Genomic DNA, 22,740 nt, shown 5'->3' with positions numbered 1-22,740 from the left:
GAGCTCGCAAATAACTGTCGACCGTTTCTCGTTGTCTGCAAATAAGTGTCTTTTCCTGACACTTTACGAAAAAACTCAGAGAGCAACCGAAATAAGGGTGCTTAAATGAGCTCGCTCGCGCTCAGAGCGAAACCTTATTTTTTAATTCTGTTTTGTTCTGGTTGTTCCAAGACCGTTTTGACGTGTTCAGTGAAGCAAAAAGTCTTTTGCATATGTATTGGTATACACTCACACGCATAGGCAAGCAAGTCGTTAAGCGTCTGTATTGCGATCGTGAATTGAGTGTGTGTGAGTAAATGCAAAGACCGTTTGCGTTGAGTTTTTCGGTCAATCGGTCTTTTGCTGACTCTCATTGTGCGAGCGTTTCTCGTTTCGCTCTTTAGGCAATGCTCATTGAAAGAGCGACACACAAAGATCTCAACGAAAAACGTTCAACAGAAAACCTAAAAGAATACAACAAGAGTCTCTTGCTCAGAGCGAGAGCGAGAGAGTATGAACTTTTTCGGTTGTGCTCGCAACGAGAGCGTAAGAAAAAAATCGGTCGACAGTTATTTGCGAGCTCTGGTATTTTGACATATTATCAAACCAATAAAAATCGTAAACTTTATCAAGTGTCTTTTCGAAACCTAAATGCATTATTGACTAAAAGCACGGGGCACCACCGGTAAACAACGGGTTCTGCCATTTCTCTGAATTTTTCGGTGGAGAATTTCTGCCCTTAGTTCATAAGTTTTCGCAATATCTTCAGCAAGAGAAAAGTCTTTTAATTTGTTTACTATTTCGGCTATATCTGAGTCTCGACGTTGTTCAGCAATTAGCCAATTACTTGAAATTTCAGCCAAGTTAACTCTCTTCTCTTCAACTACTTTTACAGCAAAGGACCCTGGTGCGATAGGGTTTCTCGACAAAAAGTCAACATGTGCCATTCTTTTCCCTTCTCTATATTGAATATCAAATGTTAATGACTGCAAAAAGGCCCACCATCGCTGTGCTCTAGGAGTCAAATCTTGCTTATTTCTTGACGCCTTCAATGAGTTACAGTCGGTAAAAACTGTAAAGTTCCTGCCCAACAAATAATGCCGAAAATGTTTAATGGAGTTTACGACCGCTAAGGTTTCTAACTCATACGATTGATATCTTGACTCTGCAGGTGAAGTTGTTTTGCTAAAACCTGGGGTTTGTTATTAATTCTGTGTAATAAAATTGCACCATAGCCACTGCAACTTGCATCTGTATGCAGTTCAATTGGATAATTCGGGTCAAAAATAACAAGAACTGGCTCATCAGTAAGTATAGAAATAACCTTCTTCCGTATCTGCTCATGTTCTGCTTTCCAATTAAATTTATTTTTCTCAGAAGTTAAGAAATATAACGGTTTCATTAACTGCGAAAACCCCTTAATAAACTGTCGGAAATACGATGCTAATCCAATAAATTGTCTAAGTGATGTTACAGATTGTGGAGGCATAAGGGCTGTTAACGCTACAATTTTCTGAGGGTTTGGACGAATTTCTCCAGAACTGACACTAAAGCCTAGATATTGCACCGATGTTTTCAGGAAGGAACACTTTGTAATATTAAACGAAAATCCAGCCTCTGTCAGAACATTTAAAACAATTTCCAATCTTTCAAAAGCTTCCTCTAATGTTATGGCAGTTATCATAATGTCATCCATATAGACGATAACATAAGAATTCGCTAAATCCCCTAGCGCCTGGATTACTAATCGTTGAAAAACAGAAGGCGCATTTCTAAGCCCGAATGGCATAGACACAAATTCATACTGACCATCTGGCGTCACAAACGCTGTGTACTCTATCGAATCAGCATCCATAGGAATTTGGTAGTATCCACTGGCCATATCTAGACACGTAAAATATTTAACTCCTCGAAGTCTATTTATTTGATCCTGTATAAGTGGCAGCGGGTATTTATCAGCCACTGTGTTTGAATTAAGCTCTCTATAGTCAACGCAGAGTCTGTCCGAACCATTTTTCTTTTTAACTAACAGTATAGGGCTTGCATAAGGGGAACAGCTTGGCCTTATTATATTACACCTCAACAGCTCCTCAATTTTCCCTCGAACTAAATCTCGCTCGCATGGACTTAATCGGTATGGCCTTCTCTGAACAGTTTTACTTGAATCGATCAATCTAATTTTCATTTCACCTACTTTAACTTTAGTGCATGGAATTCCTTTGATAAAGCATTTTGAGTACTTTGCCAATAATGAATTTAGTTTTATTTTATTTTCTCCGTCAAGTTCTGTATCAATATCAGTTGGCTCACTACCAGTACACAAATTAATTATTTTGGCTCTTGAAATCGAAGATTTGTCTAATGAAATGGCAATATCAAAACCCTGTTTTAGTATTTCACGTCCAATGACGATATCGTTCTGCATGTGATCATCGCCTACTACATAAAACAAAATTTCGATATAATTATTATCAATTTTTACGTTACTTAGAACTTGTACTGTACTACATATTCCATTACTCCCAATGCCTCTTAACATAACAATATTATTCAATCTTTTACCAGAAAACTTTGTACTTAGCTTTTCTTTCATCAGAGAGCATTCCGATCCGGAATCAAAAGTGACTTCAAAAATGTGGCCTCTATGGTTCATGCTCCCTTTAGGTACTGCAACGCTGCACTGTTCCACTCGCTTTTCCCGGTTGAATGTCTTGTTCTTCTCAGCTTCCTTCTTTGTACACTGGGTGGATATGTGACCCCAGTCTCCGCATTTGTAGCAAGTAACATTTGCTTTGTCACGTCGATGTTCATCGTGTCTGCCATGTCGATCTTTGTCATTCGCTTGGTGGTGTTGTTGCTTCTTCAGTTTGCATTCAAACATCTTGTGGCCTAATTTTTCACAAAAATGGCACTCTATCGAGGGTTGCTTTTGCCTTTTTGGGTAGCCTTCAGATTGCTGCTCAACAAATCCAATTTTTCTTTTATTGAATGTGAACGCTTTTAATTCTGACTGTAGATCGCCTCGGGTTCGAACATTTGATGTGAAACTCAAACGCTGCAAGCGATTATCGAAATTTGCCAGCACAGCAAGAGTCACGGATACGGCAATTTCTTCTTTTTCCATTTCGCGCCATTTCGTCATTAACTCGGTTACCATGCGGCTGGCGTGCACTGCCAGACACTCGCCATCAGTCGGTCGCTTTGTTAAAATATTTAGAAACATAGCGGCTGGTGTTTCTATTGTATCAAAACGTTGTATGAACAACTCCTTGAACTCGAGCCAGGTTATATCAGCATAGCACACTTGAGATAGCCATTGCGAAGCGCTACCTTCCAATGCTGAGCTTAAAGCCACGACCAACGCACTGCCTTTTAAGGTATTTTCTTTTAAAATTATTTCCACAGTTGAACACCAGGATGAGGCTATGGCGCATGCTTTGTCTGGATTGAATTTTGGTAGTTGCACCGATTTCCTTTGTTCTGCATCAGGATCTATTGTTTTAATTGCTCGCACAAGTTCGATTAAATTTTGATTTTGTAGTTCCATGATGGCTCGCCATGGTCCATCTAATGTATTAGGTTGAGGACCCGATCCCACTTCTGATGTCGATTCGTGGTTGCGTTCCATTTTCGAGCGGAGTGAGTTTCGACTTTCCTGGCTGACGATCGCTGAAGACTGCCCGATCGTTCTGCCTAAGAACTGCCTTCGAACCACACACGGCGACAGCGACGCGACGCTGCCGCCTGTGAAAAAGGGAACTAACAGCGCAGCTGTGTCGCGCCACAACGAACTAAGAGGACCAATCATAGAATAGAACCAAGAATGCCAAAGTTCCGCGTAAGACAAACTTTCCAGGAACTAGCATTCTGCATACGCTGGTATACGAATGGTATATCCATTCGCCGACATATACATATATATATATATATATATATATAAGCTCAAATTTGTTTGGATTAACGTGACTTTTTGTTAATTTAGTCATTTTCGTTACTGATCCCTGCTCTAATTCGTATACCTCTAGTATATTCCGTCAGGGATTTCAAACTTAGCTTTTAGTAAGTTATATTTTATAGATTTGAAGAGATGCGGAATGTTCTACCTACCCTGCAAGGGTATAAAAAAAATATTGTAAGATTATATTTTTTTATACCCTTGCAGGGTATTATAATTTCAGTCAGAAGTTTGCAACGCACTGAAGGAGGCACCTCCGACCATATAAAGTATATATATTCTTGATCAGGATCAACAGCCGAGTCGATCTGGCCATGTCCGTCTGTCCGTCTGTCCGTTTCTACGCGAACTAGTCTCTCACTTTTGAAGCTATCTGAATGAAACTTTGTAGTTAGTCTTCTATATACTCTCACTTGTATATATGTCGAATCGGACGACTATATCATATAGCTGCCATAGGAATGATCGGAAAATTTTTACAAACAAAATTCTAACATTTTCAGTTTCAACAGAGTTTAATCAAATTTGGAATATTGCCATTTCATTTTATTCAACAAATTTATGTAAAATTTCATGAAAATCGGGCTACTATATCATATAGCTCACATAGGAACGATGGAGAAATTTCAGTTTTCAACAGATTTTCATCAAATTTAAAATATAGCCGTTTCATATTACTTTAAAATTTCCAAAGTTAAAGTTTCCAGCAGATTTTCATGAAATTAGAGATGATTAGATGAGATATAGCCATTCTATATTTGTCTTAAACTTTGTGACAACTTTAATGAAAATCGGGCGATTATACCATACAGGTGCCATACAAATCGTTAGATGTAGAGGAAAAAAATTAAATCTGTGAATGTAAAAGTGTTAATATAATATGTATAGGTGAATGAAATGAAAGCAGGTGTAACTTCTTTGTTTTTTAACACAAATATTTATAGAATTTATATTGTATGGATTCCTAGTTATCGACGTTATATCTGCAAGCGTATATAAACTTTTGGCGTGCCTAAGTTAGATTCTTTTCTTGTTTATTATTGAAGCTAAAGGAACGAGGAACATTTTCTTTTGTTATCTCCTTGATCATACACTACGCCTCTTACTTTGAGCACAGTATTTTCTGCTATGTTCATGTTTTTATAAATAAGGCTTTTAAGGCATTCTACTTTTATGTTTGATTCTGGCACAAAAATGTATATAATAAAAATGAACTCCGTTTTTCGTTGTCGCCACATAACATGATTTGGCTGATTTTTAGTTTTCTAATATTCTGTGCAAGGTTCTTACGGAAACAAATGTTAAGAAAATCTCTCAGAAAGATTGAAAAATATACATTTGATTTTGCATATTTTAAAAAATGCGCGTAACGAATTTCAACGTCATCTGTAATCGGTAATTTGTGATACCATATCGATAACAAAAAAATCTGTGGTAATCTGTGACAACACATCCACCGCGGCTTGACCGATTTGGGTGAAAATTGGTAGGGCGGTAGCTTAGAGCTAGAGGTGGAGAACTATCGATAGTGAGCGATTATTTTTCTCAAACCATCGATAGTGTCGATAGTTCTATCGGTAGTGTGATGCTTTTTAATTGTTAAATGTAAAAAAGCTATAAAATGAAATTTTAACAAAACTTTATTATATTTTTAACTCTTTAAAAATAAAAAATTCATTTAATTTGTTGCTTCATTATATTTTTAACTCTTAGGTTAACTGCGCTTAGGACCTACGTTAATAACTAGACTTTTTTGAATAGGGATTATATAAAAAGTACATCGTCGAACTGCGCACTCAAGCGGAAAAGAAGTACAAAACTAATTCTTTTTCAAAAAGAGCATTAGGAGATTTTTACTCTCAGCTATACTTTTGCTTTTCACTATATTTTTGCGTTCCACTTTCAACTTTATTTTTTCTTTGTGTTGTGATAAGCCGCGTGCAAAACTATCGATAGTACAGGGCTGCCATCGATGGCGGTGCGATAGCGCGAAACCATCGATAGTGTCGATAGTGCCATCGATAGTTCTCCACCTCTAGTGAGGACACGAAGATCATTGGCATCAACGGAGAACTACAGTGATGATGAACATTTGGATATTGAACCAATGACGACTATATGCCGATATTGCAATGCGTTAAAGTTGAAAAGGGAAACGGAGGGATTGTGCTGCGCAAGTGAAAAAGTTAAAGTGGCTTCATTGCTTTTCAAATACAAAACAAAAACAATTTTTTTATCACCAAACGAAATGTTACATAAAACGAAGCCATCTGCTGGCAAAACAAAGTTCGCCAGGTTTAGTTCAATATAAGTTTAAATTTTTTTCAAATACCCCGAATAAAAAATACTTTTCGTTTTAAATTCGAATTTTATTTTTGCAGCTTCTTTATTCTCCTTTGTTTATCATCAGACAATTATCTAAATCAAAATATGTTTTTTTTTTTCATTTTAAGGGTTTTATGGCACTGATGATAAATTTCAGCAGGTGACTGTTAGCGGTGTCTTTTTAGTGGAGGTGAGCTTACAGCATTAAAATCTGTTTCATCACTATCACATATGTAATCTTTTACTAGATTGCGATCTGGGATTGTTTATTGCCTCAGATATTTTATCCCAATATCATCTGTTCGCCACAAAATCCTCACTAAAATTGAATTTTTCTGCCCATTTCATTAAAATATTTTGGTCTTTTTCTGGAAATTTAAACAATTTAAGGGCAGTGGGGCAGGCAGCACTTGTTTATACTGCTCGTGCTTTTTTTATCTGCCATTGCCATAGAGGCTTTTAAATGGCCAACAACAATTTAACAATTAAAGAACAAAATGCTCAAAATCAATCCTGTTTCAATAGCGAGCAGCAGCAACAGCACGCAAAATGGACGCACAAAGCATCGCCAAAGTTGTAATTTGTTATTTATACCACTTATTTGCACAATTTCTACACTCACTTATTATAGTTTATGTCGCAGATCCAACGGGTTAAATTTTATTTGATAGGAAAGCGTTTGAGTAATTAATAATCTTATTAATCGGCACTCTATGCTGTTGTAGGCTTATAGCGAACGCAAGAAGAGAAACCAAAAGGGGAAAACAAATAATTGGCGCGATTTTTGTAGCCCGCTTTTTCACCCGAGCGCGCAAAACAAAACAAATTTGAATTTCACAAAATCATTTAACTAAATTTTATTTTCATATGAAATACTAAAATTGGGTTATTTACATAATATGTACATACAGAATATATAAATATGTATGTTTATTAAATATTTGAATTATTAAATACATATATAAATTAATATTATTATAACAAAAAAAAAAGATCATTTAAATTCATAATTATATATGTACTTATAATTTTTTAAAATTTTTTTATTTAACACAAATTATAAAAATAAAATAAAATAAATTTAAAAACATGCAATAAATTCAATCGCGAAATCGGTGTTTTGAGGCACTCCATGTTGCTCTATGCGTTTGAGGGAGCTGTTGGCTCTAGAACCAGCACGAAAACATAGCTGTATGCGTGAGAGAGCTGCTGGCTCTTGAACGAAATGTGAGAGCCTGAAGCTAGTTTAGTACTGATCTTCCACTCTGTATAGTCTTTGGTAGGCCTTAGTGCGTGAAATGTAGGTTTAAATATCAACTAAAAATTAATTATTCAAGTTGTCGGAAGCATAAATATAGGGTGCGGCACGAAAACTTGCTGATTTGTGTTTGGTGCCAATCGGCGGGGAGTGGTCGGGTAAGGGTGGGGAGTGTCTCATGTTTTAGGGGACTTCCTGAAGTTTCGTCTACTCCGCAGTCAGTGGACATCATGCATTGGACGAAAGAGCAGCGCGCATTTGCCTGCGAGGCTTACTTTTTCAACGGTCGTTCCGTAATTGCCACTCAACTCAACATTCATCCTGCAGATCGCGTTCCTGACCGTCAGTCGATTGTTTCGTGGGTGAAAACATTCAGGGAGAGCGGGAATGTGACAAAACCCCATCCAGCTCATCGGAGAATAACATTCGGCAAGCAATCGCAAAGATACCCGTCGATATGCTTGAGAGAGTTCAGCTGAGCTTCGAAAATCGGATATCTCAGTGCATTGAAAACGGCGGCCATCACTTGTCCGATGTAATCTTCAAAACTGTGTAATAAAAACTTCAGAAGGTGTGTTACAAGAATAAAAAAAATTTGGAATGGTATGTCAACTACTTCTAAAATCAGCTAGTTTTCGTGCCGCACCCTGTATAATGAAGCAACCACCTAAATTCCAAATGGAGCATAGTGACCTGCAAGCCGACTACAAAGTACTTGCAATTAAGGAAATCGGCAGGGATTTTAAAGCTTCAATGTTTCAGTTGGAAGCATGTTTCGCCAGAACGTATGTGTGTGATGCAGCGTTCTCACACATAAAAATTATACAAATTTGTATAAAACTAGATAAACTGATATAAACACGACGGCTTTATTAAAAATTACACTAAGTGAAGATAAAGTTGACTTCGAGCAATTAGTAAAAAAATATTCATAAAAAATTCAAAAAATGTTGTCAGTGTATACTTTCCTAACATTTCAGCCTCATAATTCTGACGAGCAGCGAGCTGGTTCTTGTTGATAAAATTTGGTGTCTGCCCCAATCAGGTATTTTCCGTGCCCATGTATGCTTAAAACAAGTCATGAAGTTCAACAGTTTTAAAGTGGCAAAACAATAAGGGTATATAGGATCTTGGTACGCGGAAATTCAGCTGACTCAACAAGTTAGCACTTTCCTTGTCTTCATGGATGAGCTTATAAATAAAAGTTATGCCTAGCATAGTTTCACTTTTAGCTAAGGAGGAGTCTATTAGAATAGGAAGACAATCTTTGATTTGCATACCAATTTAAACCTGCTCTACACTGTAAAAAGTTCTTTTGAACCAATTCGATGCGTTTAATATGGACACCCTACTAAGGGCTACAAACTCAGGGCCCATATTCTAAGATAGGACGGCAAAGAAAATTCCGACGTTTCGGTAAAAATGCTGAATTAGTTATACCTATGTAGCTCAGAACAAGAATATTAGAAGTATTATTGTAGATACAAACAATTTGAAATACCTACAGGAAGAATACGTATGGAAAGCCAATGCCGATCAACAGAAATAAATAGACTCCGCTAAGCACTATTTTTTTAGATTAACTGTTCCTCGCTACCTTACTTTAAAGTAGCCACAGGGAACAAAAAAATTAGAAAATTTTTAATGGATCCAGGATCGTAGCAAAACTACATTCAAAATCAATTACTACCAGAACCCAAATAAAACGATAAGGTTTTCTGCGTTAATTTAGTTGGAGGTAAACGTAAAATAATACACCACGTAATAATTAAACTTTCTTACCTTTGAGGGACAGCAGAGAAAGTGTTTTACTACATACATTATAAACCTTCCGTCCGCTTGTCCCATTGTGCGGGAGAGCGGTGTTCAGCTAGTCGCTCCCTCGTTGCTGTACAGTGAATACGAGGGAGAACGGAGGTGAAAGGAAGAGCAGTCTATAATTGCGAACGCCGCTGAACACACGCCGCCTATAGACTTAGTTAAATTATAAAGCTTTAATATATTCTAACAGTGTTCGGTCTTGCCTGGGAACCCCTCTTACAATGACCTCTTGTTAGTTATACAAGGGGACACAACTATTGATGGTAGCCCATAAGGGGAAACTGCAAGTGCAAAACTTTTAAATTCGAAAATTTCGTGTGTAAATAGATTCCGTTAGATCGCGGCGGTGTTACGTTTGCAAGTGGGCTTGGCGAATTGCCTGAAAAGAGGACTGCGATACACAGGCACAGCAACGGCGGAATTTTCGAGACGCTTTTCTTCTGTGCTTATTCTCAGACTCTCGAAACACGGGAAAGGAAACGACAATACATTGGCGGCGCAGCTGCAGGTCACGGAATTTCGAAAACGCTTGTGCGCAAACGGAGTAATCATTATATGATTATTTGGATGGGTGAGTTGCGCTAAGTTTGATTAACGTTCGGCAGCATGAAATCTGATTCGGAGGCTCCGACCTTGGAGCAGCTAACAACCTTGCACTTTTAAAAAAGGATTACAGAAGGCGTGAGGGAATCAACCCAATTGCGCTGTCATCGAGTGCTTTTGGACACCGAGGCATGGTTGAAGCGCTTCTGTGAGGTAAAGTTAGTTCCAGACCAGCCCACGTTAACGGAGGAGGACTCAATTGGCGGAAATATCTCTAACTTAGATGTCTTCCCATGTATGTCATACGAACAGCATCGTGCAAGTGTGATAACATGTTTGGAACTATTGAATCCTGGCATTTTTTTCGATTTTGTTGACCTAGCAATATATCTGACCCCTTGCTCTGTATGAACAACTATTGCTATTGATCTTTTCTGATAGTCTTCTATGTTTTTTAACTTTGTAGGACATGCATCTGCTTGATCTGTGCTTCAGAAGCCCCAGAGTTAACAATGTATGAAAGTATACGAATAAGTATTGTTGGATCATCTTCTGACATATTTGGAGCCAATATGGAGGTAGATCTGGCTTTTATGCAAAATAATTAACAGTATTCACAAGAGTAGACAAACACAGCAAGCCATTAATGATCACCAAATAATTGTTTTGGATTGTCTAAAGTGCTCCCGTAACATAAACTGAATTAAGAACCTTTGGGTTATATTGCCCTGGCGATTTGACGCTAAAAACAAGAAGTTTGAGAGTGTAGAAAGACTCAAATGTAAAATTTTGCCTTAATTGTCTTCTTCTGTGTAAAAGTCAATGTCATTTGGGGAGTCTTTTCGAGGCCGAACCGCGTTTTTGGATCACCAATTTCACTGCAGTGAACTGTGTGCTTAAACCTAAAAGGAGTGAAAATGTTTCTTTGACAGGGTACAGGTACAGGGTACATTTTCCAATACCATAACGCCCACAAGCGCTGTAATATATACATATATATACTTGTACATGTACTTCTAACACGAAAATGTATTTATTTTATATAAGGGACCTGTGACAATTCTCACTAACAGTCTGCAATCTTCACGAGGTTGATGCAGAACATAGTTTATTAGTTTACTATTTCGCTTCTTGTCCATGATTTGATATTTTGCATGCTGCAAAGTTTCTCCTCCTCTTGCTTGTTACTCGTCCGTCGCCCACCTTTCTTGCTCGCTTTGGAGCGTTCTTAGGGAAACGAGAACGATTTTTTTTCTGCCACTCTTCAGTCCGACTTCTTCCTGTGCAAGTTCGTCCGCGGCCTCGTTGTCATCGATGCCCTGTTGCCTGGTTACTGATAGACAATTGATGTTGATGCTGATAAAGAATATATGTATATTCCTTATAGGGTCGAAATTGTCTCCACTGCGTAGGAAACTTATGCAACGATATAAATATATTAAGAATACATGTTTATGAATATTCCTCTAACTGGCCTAGTTCTATCTATTATTTTTTATCAAATATTTTGCTTTCTTTTTCCAGAACATAAAGGAAACATGGAAACTGACAAGTTAGTATTAGTTACTTCGCTATTTCTATTTAGTTTTGAAACTAATCATACGGTTTTTATTCAGGTTGCAAAATAATATTTCTGTTCCCGGATTATCGTCATACTTGACAAATTATTCTGATTTCAATGTAAGTATAAAATTTATATATAAAATCGTTTTAATCCAGAAATTAAAAAAAAAAAATCGTATTACCGTATATATAGTGAAGTGTTCCTGTTTTGTGAGTCGAACTAATTTCCCGTCAGTTGACTAAGGACAACGCTAAGTTGGATTAATAAAACGAATATTCCGCTTCACGTCTTTATTCAAATGATCTCAGCTTAAGGCTAAATTATTGTGACAAAAATCTTACTTCTACTGCCCTTTGTTTACAAAAGTTGGGGAGCGAGATCGCCCGCTTGGGATATTAATTGAAGAATTATTTATGTTATTGAGAAGCAGCATTGCCTGCTCCGGATGTGGATTGTTTACATTGGTTCAGCGTGGGATCGCCTACGCTGCAGATTCATATTTCTTTTAACATAGCAAAATTTGTGAATATGTCACTATATACCTATCAGAATTATCATATTTTTAAATATATTCAGCATTTATTGCTATGAGTGACTTTAACCAAAGACTATACAATTTACAAGATGCCTCACGACCATACATTCGTTTTGCAATATGGGGCTAATTTTTTGTTCAAACGACAATGGCGCTCTCCCTGCTCTCACAAAGTTGAGAGCATAAAGATCTAAAAATAGAATGGGTTTCCATGTATGAGTAAACACAGATATCTGCAGTACCGCGTGTCATCAATAGCCACTGTCATCAACCCGTCATCAACGCGCCGACTGCGACTTCTATAGAGTCGACGCTCTGCCGGCTGCGACTTCTATAAAGTCGACGCTCTGCCGACTGCGACTTGTACGGAGCCTACGCTCTTATGTTGCCATGGTGATTGTCTCTCTCACTGCCTCACTCACTCTTCAAACGAGGATCCGTTTTTCCGGATCGTTGTTCGTTTTGTTGTTGGAGGCACGGTCCTATTTTTTCCTTTCCTTTTTTCGTGTTTTCACTTGCAATTAAACAGTAAGCTAAGTAAGAAGTGTGCGCAGGCCAAATTTGAAAAAAAAAATTATACATATGTATGTATATACATATTCTGTTCAGTTTCCAATAATTGAAATTATATATCAGGTGAGTTTTTATGTAAAGATTTAAAACAAGTTTACTTTCGTATCAATTCTGTCTTCTATTTTGTGTACACCTTCCCCTCCTCCCACTTCGTGTCTGCATGCAGCTATTGTGATACATCGATGGTGCGAATTGTAAGAAAAGGCTTCGAGACCATAAGGAGTTTATTTATTTTATTTGTACACTGTATACTTAATTACAAATTAAGCTACAGGATGAGTGTCAGCCATAGCTGCTGAGGCTTTCGGCTGCTTACAATATCTAATTATTCACAATCTTAATATATATATATATTTTTTTTTTTTAATTGCAATTTACTAAATATATAATAGATAAAGTAGTATATATATGTACATTTATAATTTATGAAGAAGATTGGCCTTTTTAAGGAAAGAAAGAACTGTTGTAATACTGTCAGGTGTTGGGTTGCTGAGGAGTGGGAGGAAGTTGGTGGTTGGGACTCGGAGGTTGTGGAAGGCTGGGCATTCGTTCAGTGTGTGCTCAATTGTAGCGTCTGTGCTATTGCAAAATTGGCATTGGTTTGATGGTGGTTGTACAAACTTGTTTGCATGCGTTAATTTAATGTGTCCAAGGCGTAGTCTTGTGAGTTTTATTTGCTCGATTCGTGGGATTTTAGTAAATGCTGCGTTTTTGGTGTAGTCGCCAATATTGAGACCATCTTTGTTTATGTTTTGATACCAGTTGGAGGTAAGGGGAAGTAGTTGGGATGTCCTTTTTGTTGATGCTTTAAGTAATCTGTTTATGTCTGGTCGATGTGTGTTTGGAGAGGTGAGAAGTGGTGAGATCGTGGCTGCTTTCGCTACCTCATCGGCGAACTCGTTTCCTGGGATACCTAAATGGCTTGGTACCCATAGGATTTTTATTTTTGGATAGTGGTTGATGATTAATCCTCGTATTTTGGAGGTCAGGTGGTCCGTATTGTCAATGTTTTTTATGGCTTCAATAGTTGCAAGTGAGTCTGTGCAGATACATATTTTCCCTCTAGTTTCCAGGCCTATTTCCATAGCTTTAAGAATGGCTGTTGCTTCGGCTGCGTAGACTGAAGAGTAGTCCGGGAGAACTCCCATACTTCTTACTGAGGATTCAGTAGTTACCGCATATCCAATTATCTCATTAGACTTCGAGCCATCTGTGTATAAGAAGTAGCAGTTGTTAAGGCTGTGTTTAATTTCCTGAAAATCTTTTAGGAAAAGTTCCTTAGGAGTTATAGCCTTTGGGTATTTGCTCAGTTGCGTGTCTATTGCTTCTACTTTTAGATGCCATGGAGGTTTGGATTTGGGTAGTTTTTTGAGGAGACAAATTGACAGGCCTAAGCTTCTGCAGATGTTTATGCTTTCTTGGATTACCGAATTTTTATATTTTGAGTTGCTTTTCTTTGTTATTTTTTTAATTATAGGGCCAAGTGGGGTATCCTTTGAATGGCATAGTGTGTGAAACAGCTTGGCTTTTGAGGCTATAATCCTGTCTTCTAGCGGTAGGACGTTTGCCTCCACGTACAGGTTGTAAGTCGGTGTTGTGGGAAATGCTCCTAGAGCGGAACGTAATGCTGAGTTTATAGTTGTTTTGATCGGTCTCAATGCCGATTTTGGGGCTTTGCCGTATATGGGTAGAGCATATTCTATTTTTGCTATGCATAGACTTTTGACAATTTGGACGAGAGTAAACGGGTGACAGCTGAACTTATAATTTGACAGACACTTGATAACGTTTAACGACTTGGACAATGAGTTTTGTAGTCTTGCTATATGAGAGCTCCAGTTATACTTGGAGTTTATGGATACTCCCAATATTTTTATCTCTTTAGATGTTTCGAACTCGTATGAGCTGGTCTCTGTTTTAGATTGGCAGTTCCGTTTCCTACATATATGTACATGTTTACATTTGTTTACGGATAATGATGCTCCAGACCGTGCACACCAATTTCTAATCTCTGTAAACAAGGCATCTAGGTTGTGCCTTACGTTTTTACTTCTCTTTTGGTCTATAATTATGGGGTATGTATGCTCGTACTTTTACTCTCTCATATCCAATGTTTACGTTTTCTGGGAGATTAAGCAGCGAGTATGTAAGGATTATAAGACCAGTTTCGGTCGTATTACCCATGGAGAATTTTGTAATTTTCTTTACTTCTGTGACCTTTTGTGCTTTTAGGTTCTCCAGAATTTCCGCTTCATCAATACCTCTCAGCTCATTGCAGTATATGACACCTTTGCACGCATTTAGAGATCTGTGTTCGGTGACTTTGATAGGAATGTTGCTAGGCATTGTGGTAAGTTTGAGGAGTTTGTTAGTTTGTGTTTGGTTTATTGTTTTGATCAAGAGATTTCCATCTCTGGTTCTTTTACATTCTGCGATTTCTCCACCAACAGTAGAGTCAATTGTTGTTTTTATTGTAAACGGCGATATTCCGCTTAGCGATCCATCGTCAGTTCTTAAAATAACAAGGTATTTACCCTCTAGGAGGGGGGGTCTCTTCCAGGGGGGTCTCTTCCAGGGGGGGTCAAGCATTGATTTGCTTGTTCGATGATCGATCGGCTCGAACTTGTTGATTTCCGAGCTGATAAGCGTTCTATTAATAGACACTGGTAAGTTCACTTCGTGTTATTCGGTTATATTACTTGGGAGAACTCAAGAAAGGCACAACCGTACGTATTGACTGCCGAAATTGAACTGACCATAAGGAGTTATACTCAGCACTCTTAGGTAATTATGTATTTTTTTATAGATTTTGATTTCGATTTATTTTTCATATTTTCCTTTTTCAGATGCAATAAATCAAGTTGATGCAACGGAGCCAGCTGCCAAACTGTTGACTAAAAGCCTTCGTTGCGCAAAAAATTTGGAGGCACAACACAAAAAAAGGAAAAGGGATGATGGCGTTTTAGAATGCGGTCCGAGCGTTTTCCAGTACCTCAATACTTAATTTTTCATGTTTATTATTATTATTTTATTATTATTATTTTTAATTTATTTTGTATTATTATTATAGGAACTATTTTTAATTTAATTATTTTTATTATTTAATGTATAATTTTAATTTTATTATGTTACTTTTTAATAGAAACATCGATTTTTGATCGATGTGTCATCAACAATACATCGATGAATTGATGATGAATCATCGATTTATTGTTGATGAATTGTTGATGACGTTGTTGATGAAACATCGATGAATCATCGATTTATTGTTGATGAATTTTTATTGATGACAGCCTAGGACGTGCCCATGTTAAATTCATCAACAGTTTGTATGGCCTGTCATCGATGAATCATCAACAGCACCCCCTTGACTGTTGATGAAACGTTGATGAATTACTGATGACAGGTACTGCAGGGTATAAAGTCTAGAGCCAGCACGAGAGAGCGCTATAGAGCCAGCCGCTCTCTCGCTGGCTTTTGAATGAAAAATGTGAGAGAGCCTGGAGCCAGTTCAAAAGCCAGCACGAAAAAAGCGTGTGCAAAAAAATCGAATGGCGTTACGAATCTTCCACTCTATACACCCTTTGCTTCAACCTTCCTTCCATATCTTAGATGTTCTCACCTAATTAACATTTTTGTTCCCACTGCACCCCCATGACTTAACTCATGGTCTTGCTAACCTCTCTTTGCGGTACTGGAATCGCGTAAGAATTTTCCAATCTCCAGGAACATAATAAAGCTCTCCCTCGATTTTTGGGAATTCGCCGCCATCGTCGCTTAAGCTATCCTAAGCAAGATCGTGGAAATAGAGAATATTTCAAGTTTTCTGCCGAAATATTTTTTATTTAGTTTACCAAAAAAAGAGAGAGGTCTTACGATGTCGCCCCGCCATGTATGACTTGTATCAAACACATGCATTCCCTATCGTCTTCGTTTTTCGCTTGCAATTATTATTTCTTACCCCCCAAGTTTTCGGTCGAAATATTTTTGATAAAACTAATAAAATTCATTTTTATTAACCTTTTAGTGGAACAGATAAATCATCTACGGAACTGTGGTGATAAAGCCTTAGACCTTATTCTTACGTTGGAGTTTTCTAATGCCAGTCCCGAAGACACTTATTACCCCACATTGGAGATAGATGTAGAATATTTTAATGCAGTTACTTTTCGCTGCTTTCGAAAAGCTATCATTGCTATCAAAGTTATTAACTGGACTTTTTTGGACTCTTACAATAATCACACAAACATGGTTGAGCGTTTCTATTTCACGTTATACTTTGGTTTCGAAATGTTTATCCCCTAACGTTAAGTGTTTCTTATGCCTTATTATCTGAAAGTCAAGACTTTAAAAGAAATTCAGTAAAACTGGGCTGCAAGTCTAGAAAGATAATTGACATCTCGCTTTATATTCTGAACTCACGATTCCGAATGTTATATAAATCAATTACATAAATTTACTTTCAGGCTAATCATTAGCAATTTAACGTGTTTGTCAATATAACAAGTTATTCGATCTTTTAATTACTGCGTAGCTTCATCACCAATGTGGATCAATAATGTCCATCTCACAGCCCGGCTTTATGAAACACAGATCAACGTCTACAAAACCTGCGTCTTGTGCTGCAACTAGAAAATTTTTAAAAATAATTATTGGCAAACTGAATTGAAACATTTATCGAACCGTACTCAAAAAATTGCTTTCAAGAACCGTGTCCCTCTAGGGAGTCACCTTGGACCACTTATGTGTGGCATAATTATCAACGACTTTAATAAATTGGTTCTACATTCTCACGTAATGATGAACGCAGATTATGTAAAACTATGTTTGCCACTGACGTATTCTTATTCTTATATACTTTTGCAAAAAGATTTGAGCAATATCCTGCAATAGTTGCCTTTTTTATAGCCTTGAATGTAAATTTATGTTTTATCGAAAAAATTATGCTAATAAATTAAGGCCCTGGAAATGGGCTCATTTCAGCAAAAATTTTTTAATGAGATGAACGAAGGAGTTTGATGATCCCAAAACTTCTGTATGGTCACCTTAACACGCGAAGTATCAAAACCTAAAATCTATTTAAAATCAATTCCTTTTGCTTGCTCTACGAGGATTAAACTGAGACCCACATCGTCGCCTCCTTTTGTGCATTCCCACCCTTGAGGATCGTTAAACTTGTCACATATTTCTTCCAATTATCTTCTGAATAAATTAAGGCTATGAGTCGTCCAAAACCTTCTCGTCATTTTCGTCCGATAGCTCTTGATGTGTGTAAGACGAAGTTCAAGACGTATTTTTCCGTATTGTTTGTTATATTTATAATGATTTATTTTCTTGAATGTTGAATTTTTCTTAAAGTTCAATTTACAATGTTCATACACCTTTCTGTGCTGCTGGCCACTTGATGTGAGTCGGAGCATATCGTTTAAAAACACTTTCTTTTTCAGTCAGAGGTATGGGTACGGATTATTATAGCACCTATTTGCTATTTTTAGTAAATAAATAAAAAAATATATAGTATTTCGAATGAATGCATCCTTCGTCTTTTACATTCTCTTTTCACAATTTCTATCTTTTAACTCAAAATTGTCCATGTTGTTGTCTCTCTCCCTCTTATGGTTGCGGCAGGACGAACAAACCTCGCTCTTAAGCTGAAATGCTCTTTTGGATTCTTTTTCCATAGCCGCAACTTTAAGATTCTTTTTGCCATCTGGCATCGAGGTGTATTCGTTATGTGAAGAACAAGTAAAAGATTCTTATTGCTATGTGGTATCGAGGTTTATTAGCTATATGAAGTACAAGTATTAGGTAATGTAGGGTATATTGGATATACATACTGTATGTACTTGTAATTTAAAAGGAATGTCAGGCATACGTCACTATATATATTTGTGGCCTTGTATTTAATTTACATGATGAAGTTAATTTTTTAATATTATTTGATACACAAATTACCTTAACGTTCTTATATCTAAGACGTAATTTATTTTGAACGGGCTTAACAGCTATGTTGAATATGTTGGTTGAAAATTTATGTTTCATAAAGAATATAACTTGGCTGCTCTAGGGCGTTGATGTATGGGCTCAAGTGCTCTATTTATTAACATATAAATTTGGGTAAAATGCCTTCGAGCTGGCTTCTACCAGGCTCCTGAGTTCTTCTGGTGGTCCTGAGTCAGGACTCCTGACCTGTTGCGTGCAATATAGCAGGAAGCTGCCAGGAGGCGCTGACGCTGACGCTGACGCTAGTTTGCTTTTGTGGAGATCAAGCTGCAACACCCTGGGTATATACAGTATAAATGCAGTACCGTACAGTCTGCAGTACGAATGTCGGTGTTTTGTTGGTGTAGCAACTTCAGCGAACTGTCTCCTTGGATCACGATGGGGAAGGGAGCCTTTACCTTCCCTATATATGGGATTAATGACCTGTTCACCACCTCCAGCTTGGTCCCCTCCCGCAATGCTTCCATATGGCCGACCGTTTGGTTCAGCTACTTTCTTGTTGGGTCATCGATACACTTCAGGATATTTACCTCATTATGCAACCCCGCAACATCAAAAGTGGGTCTTGGAATCATCCTCCACCCGTGCAAACTATTCGATCCTTTACTAGTCCCAGGCTAGCTTTGTCTTCTGGTCTAGGGTGAGTGACGCCTCGTCCTGAAACCGGCTCTGATTCTTAAGGGCTGTCTTACTTTGTGTCTTAGCTTTGCCCGTTTCGGTTCGTCGCTGCGGGGGATTTGGTGCCTAATTTCGGAAAGCGGACATGCTCCTTTTACTGTGGCTAAATAGCCGGTGTTGCATGTTCGCCTTCTATATATATTTCACAATTTTTTGTACAAGCATTTACAGTTTGGTCAAATGCACAAACGACTTTTACACTACATTTTCAAATACATTACATCCCTGCTTTCTTTTTGTCGCTCTCTGACAATGTAATGCCGTCGATTTTTACGAGAGGAAGTAGAGCACGATTATCGTCGTGCATACAAATTAAAAATTACGAGTGCTAAACGATTAATTACCGTCTCGTTTACCATTTGGAATTATTTTCTACCTGTTGCATATTACTTTACTCGTTATGTGTGCGAATACCACAGGTACAGGTAATTGAAAAGTACCGAAAAATCGGTTAATATTTCTATCGCGGAAGTGCCGCCACAACTAGCTTTAAAGGAGTATGCGAATTTTTTTTATTTTTTTTATACCCTTGCAGGGTATTATAATTTCAGTCAGAAGTTTACAACGCACTGAAGGAGGCACCTCCGACCATATAAAGTATATATATATTCTTGATCAGGATCAACAGAAGAGTCGATCTAGCCATGACCGTCTAGTCTGCAAAGATTCATTCAGATAGCTTTAAAACTGAGAGACTAGTTTGTAGTTAGTTTTCTTTATACTCTCACTCGTATATATGTCGGATCGGATGACTATATCATATAGCTGTCACAGGAATGATCGAAACATTTTTTTTTAACAGAATGTGATCAAATTTGAGATATAGCCATTATATATTTCTTTACATTTTTGTGTAAAATTTTATGAAAATCGGACTACTATATCATATAGCTCCCATAGAAACGAACGAGAAATTAATACAATTAAAAATTATAGCTTTTTTAGTTTTCAATTAAATTAATACCATTAAAAAATAATAAGAACTTAAGGTGTAGCCATTTTATATTATTCTACAGTTTTGTGTAGAATTTTATGACAATCGGACTACTATATTATATAGCTGCAATAGGAACGATCGAGAAATTAATACCATTAAAAATTATAACTTTCAGTTTTCAACAGATTTTTATCAAACTAAAGTTATATCTATTTCATATTATTCTACAAGTTTTTATAAAAATTTATGAAAATCGGACTACTATATCATATAGGTCCAATAGGAACGATGGAGAAATTAATACAATTAAGAATTATAACTTTTTCAGTTTCCAACAGATTTTCATATCTGAAATTAGCGACGATTTTTTTTGTGTCAACTTTAATGAAAATCGGACGATTATATCATATAGGTGCCATACAAATTATCGCTAAATGTAGAGGAAAAAAGCAAATCTGCGAATGTAAGACTGTTAATATAATATGTATAGATGAATGAAATAAAAGCAGGTATTACTTCATTGTTTTTTAACAAAAATATATATAATTTATATTGTATGGATTCCAAGTCATCGAAGTTCTATCTGCAAGGGATTATAAACTTCGGCGTGCCAAAGTTAGCTTCCTTTCTTGTTTTATTTAATTTCATTACTGCAATTAAAGAAATTAATTAAATTCCCATACATTTTTTAAATTTTACACTTCTGAAATATAAATATATGTTTAAAATTGTCACGCATTAGATGCACTTTCTGTTTGACCGGTACCGGTATTTTAGTTAATATTCCTTTATTTCCTTGTTTTTGACGTTAATTAAAAAATCGCCAAATGTTCTTACCTGCGCATGCGGAATTTGTTAGGCCTTGTTAATGCTGACCACTATACCAGTATGTTTGATAGGATATTATGGGTTTTACAACTGCTATATAGCAGCCATATTTTGGGATGAATGACAGTTTATCCCCTAAAGTGTGCCCCTCTTCACAAATCTCCTGTTTTGAGTTGCACTCAGTTTGGTAGCATTAGCATCATTAGCATTGTCCATGCTCTAATGTCTTCTTTAACTTTTATCAACTTTTTGCAGACGACTTCTGCTTTAAACCCTGGAATAACGAAAAGTCAGAGGTCAGACCAACAGAAAGAACCAAAACCAAGAAGTAGAGGATAGATTTAAGGTTAGGCTTTCAGCCAATAAGCCTGACCACATGCCTAATGAAAACACTGGAACCGATACTAGATATCCACATAAGAGTAAGAACTGAGATAAATCTTTTGGTACTGAAATGGAGTGGGCGGATGGTGTCCAAAAAAATCCTTAGCCGTCGTCAGCCAATAATTCCTCCTTGTTCGTTGGTAGGGTTGATTCAGTGTTGTTGTTGGTGTTGTTCCACTTTATGTTTCTTGCACAGTAAAAAAGACCGTAGTTGGCTTCAAATTTGGTTCGTTTTATTAGGCACTTCGTTTACGATTAAATCTAAAACCCCGCTCAAGGGCTGCTGGGACCGGTGGAGTCGCCTTCGGCTGCAAGACGAGAGGGAGCGAGCGACGGCCGGGAGCAGCGAGAGCGAAAGCTCGTGCTCCCACACTGCTGCTCGAAATTAAGCGCCCTTGTGGCGCGAACATTCTCCCTCCCCTTGCGCACGCAAGACCGCGTTAGGCCTCTCGGCATGCTCCGGAGACGGTCCATCTGAATACGGTGCTCTGGGCGACGGGCAATCCCTCGTCCAATTTCAGGAACCCCGGTTGGATCAGCTTTGGATACAAGTCAGATCCTAACACGAGGGAAATTGTCGCTGGGCGATGGAACAAGGGATCCGCCAGATGGATGTCGTCAAATTTCGCACGGGTGACGTCGCTCAGAGTCCGTGTAGGGGTTCTGATCTTGAGGCTGGGATCGAGCCTCAAAATCACCTCGAAGCTGAAACTGCCGGTCCGGGACCAGATGGTCGCCGAGCAGACCTGGTCTTCTCCTACGTCCACGGTGGGTAGTCTATACGCCGCCGCCAGCGACCGGTCAATCGAGCTGACCGCCATGCACGGGTCAATCATGGCCCCCATCTCGAAGGTCGTCTTCCCGGTATCAAGCACGACGCAGGCCGTCGGGAGCACATGAACGACCTTCTGGTGCAGCAACGCTGCCACCGACGAGGATGGAGTGGAGGCCGCAGGACGGGTTGCCTCGATTGCTGGCGACGGAGACCTGGAGACGGTCATCACGGACGGCCGCGGCTCCCTCGCCCGACGCGGAGCAGGCGGGCGCGCCGTGCGTTTCGAAGGAGGTTCTGGTGGCGATGAACGCGGCGGCTTTTCGTGCAGATGCAGCAACGTATGGTGGCTCTCGCCACACTTTTTGCAGCCATCTATGCTGCGACACGTTCCTTCTGAATGTTGGTGGGCGAGGCAGTTCGAGCAGTACTTGTTTATCTGTACTGCTCGAAGGCGCTTTTCAGTGCTCAGTTTTAGAAACCTCTTGCACTTCCGAACAGGATGGATTCCCCGGCAGACTCGGCAGCGGCAGGAGCTCATACCTCGTGAACGTCTGCTGTCCAGGGTTTCGGCGGTTCGAGGAC

The 22,740-nt window shown here is 38.2% G+C and overlaps 1 protein-coding gene across 22 annotated transcripts in view; it reads left to right on the top strand.

Moving 5' to 3' along the window:
• The window catches only part of LOC110177636 (chromatin remodeler ATRX homolog), a 597,323-nt gene extending 575,331 nt beyond the window's left edge, over nucleotides 1–21,992 (top strand). For 15 of the 22 annotated variants that reach the window (XM_086840143.1, XM_086840078.1, XM_086840081.1 and 12 more), the window contains 3 exons: nucleotides 11,406–11,433; nucleotides 11,498–11,561; nucleotides 21,255–21,992. In XM_086840143.1, the coding sequence (XP_086696269.1) occupies nucleotides 11,406–11,433; nucleotides 11,498–11,561; nucleotides 21,255–21,338 (176 nt within the window). In that variant the 3' untranslated portion in view covers nucleotides 21,339–21,992. Of the gene's footprint in view, nucleotides 1–6,387; nucleotides 6,450–11,405; nucleotides 11,437–11,497; nucleotides 11,562–11,637; nucleotides 15,326–15,399; nucleotides 15,846–21,254 lie in introns of those variants that run through there. The other 7 variants (XR_015273279.1, XR_015273296.1, XM_086840121.1 and 4 more) reach the window with 5 other exon arrangements.
• The last annotated feature ends 748 nt before the right edge of the window (nucleotides 21,993–22,740 follow it).

The sequence above is a fragment of the Drosophila serrata genome, unplaced genomic scaffold, assembly GCF_035046125.1.
Source record: "Drosophila serrata isolate PLE 108 unplaced genomic scaffold, ASM3504612v1 contig_88, whole genome shotgun sequence".
Lineage (NCBI taxonomy): Eukaryota > Metazoa > Arthropoda > Insecta > Diptera > Drosophilidae > Drosophila > Drosophila serrata.
This window is presented reverse-complemented; position numbering and strand designations above follow the sequence as displayed.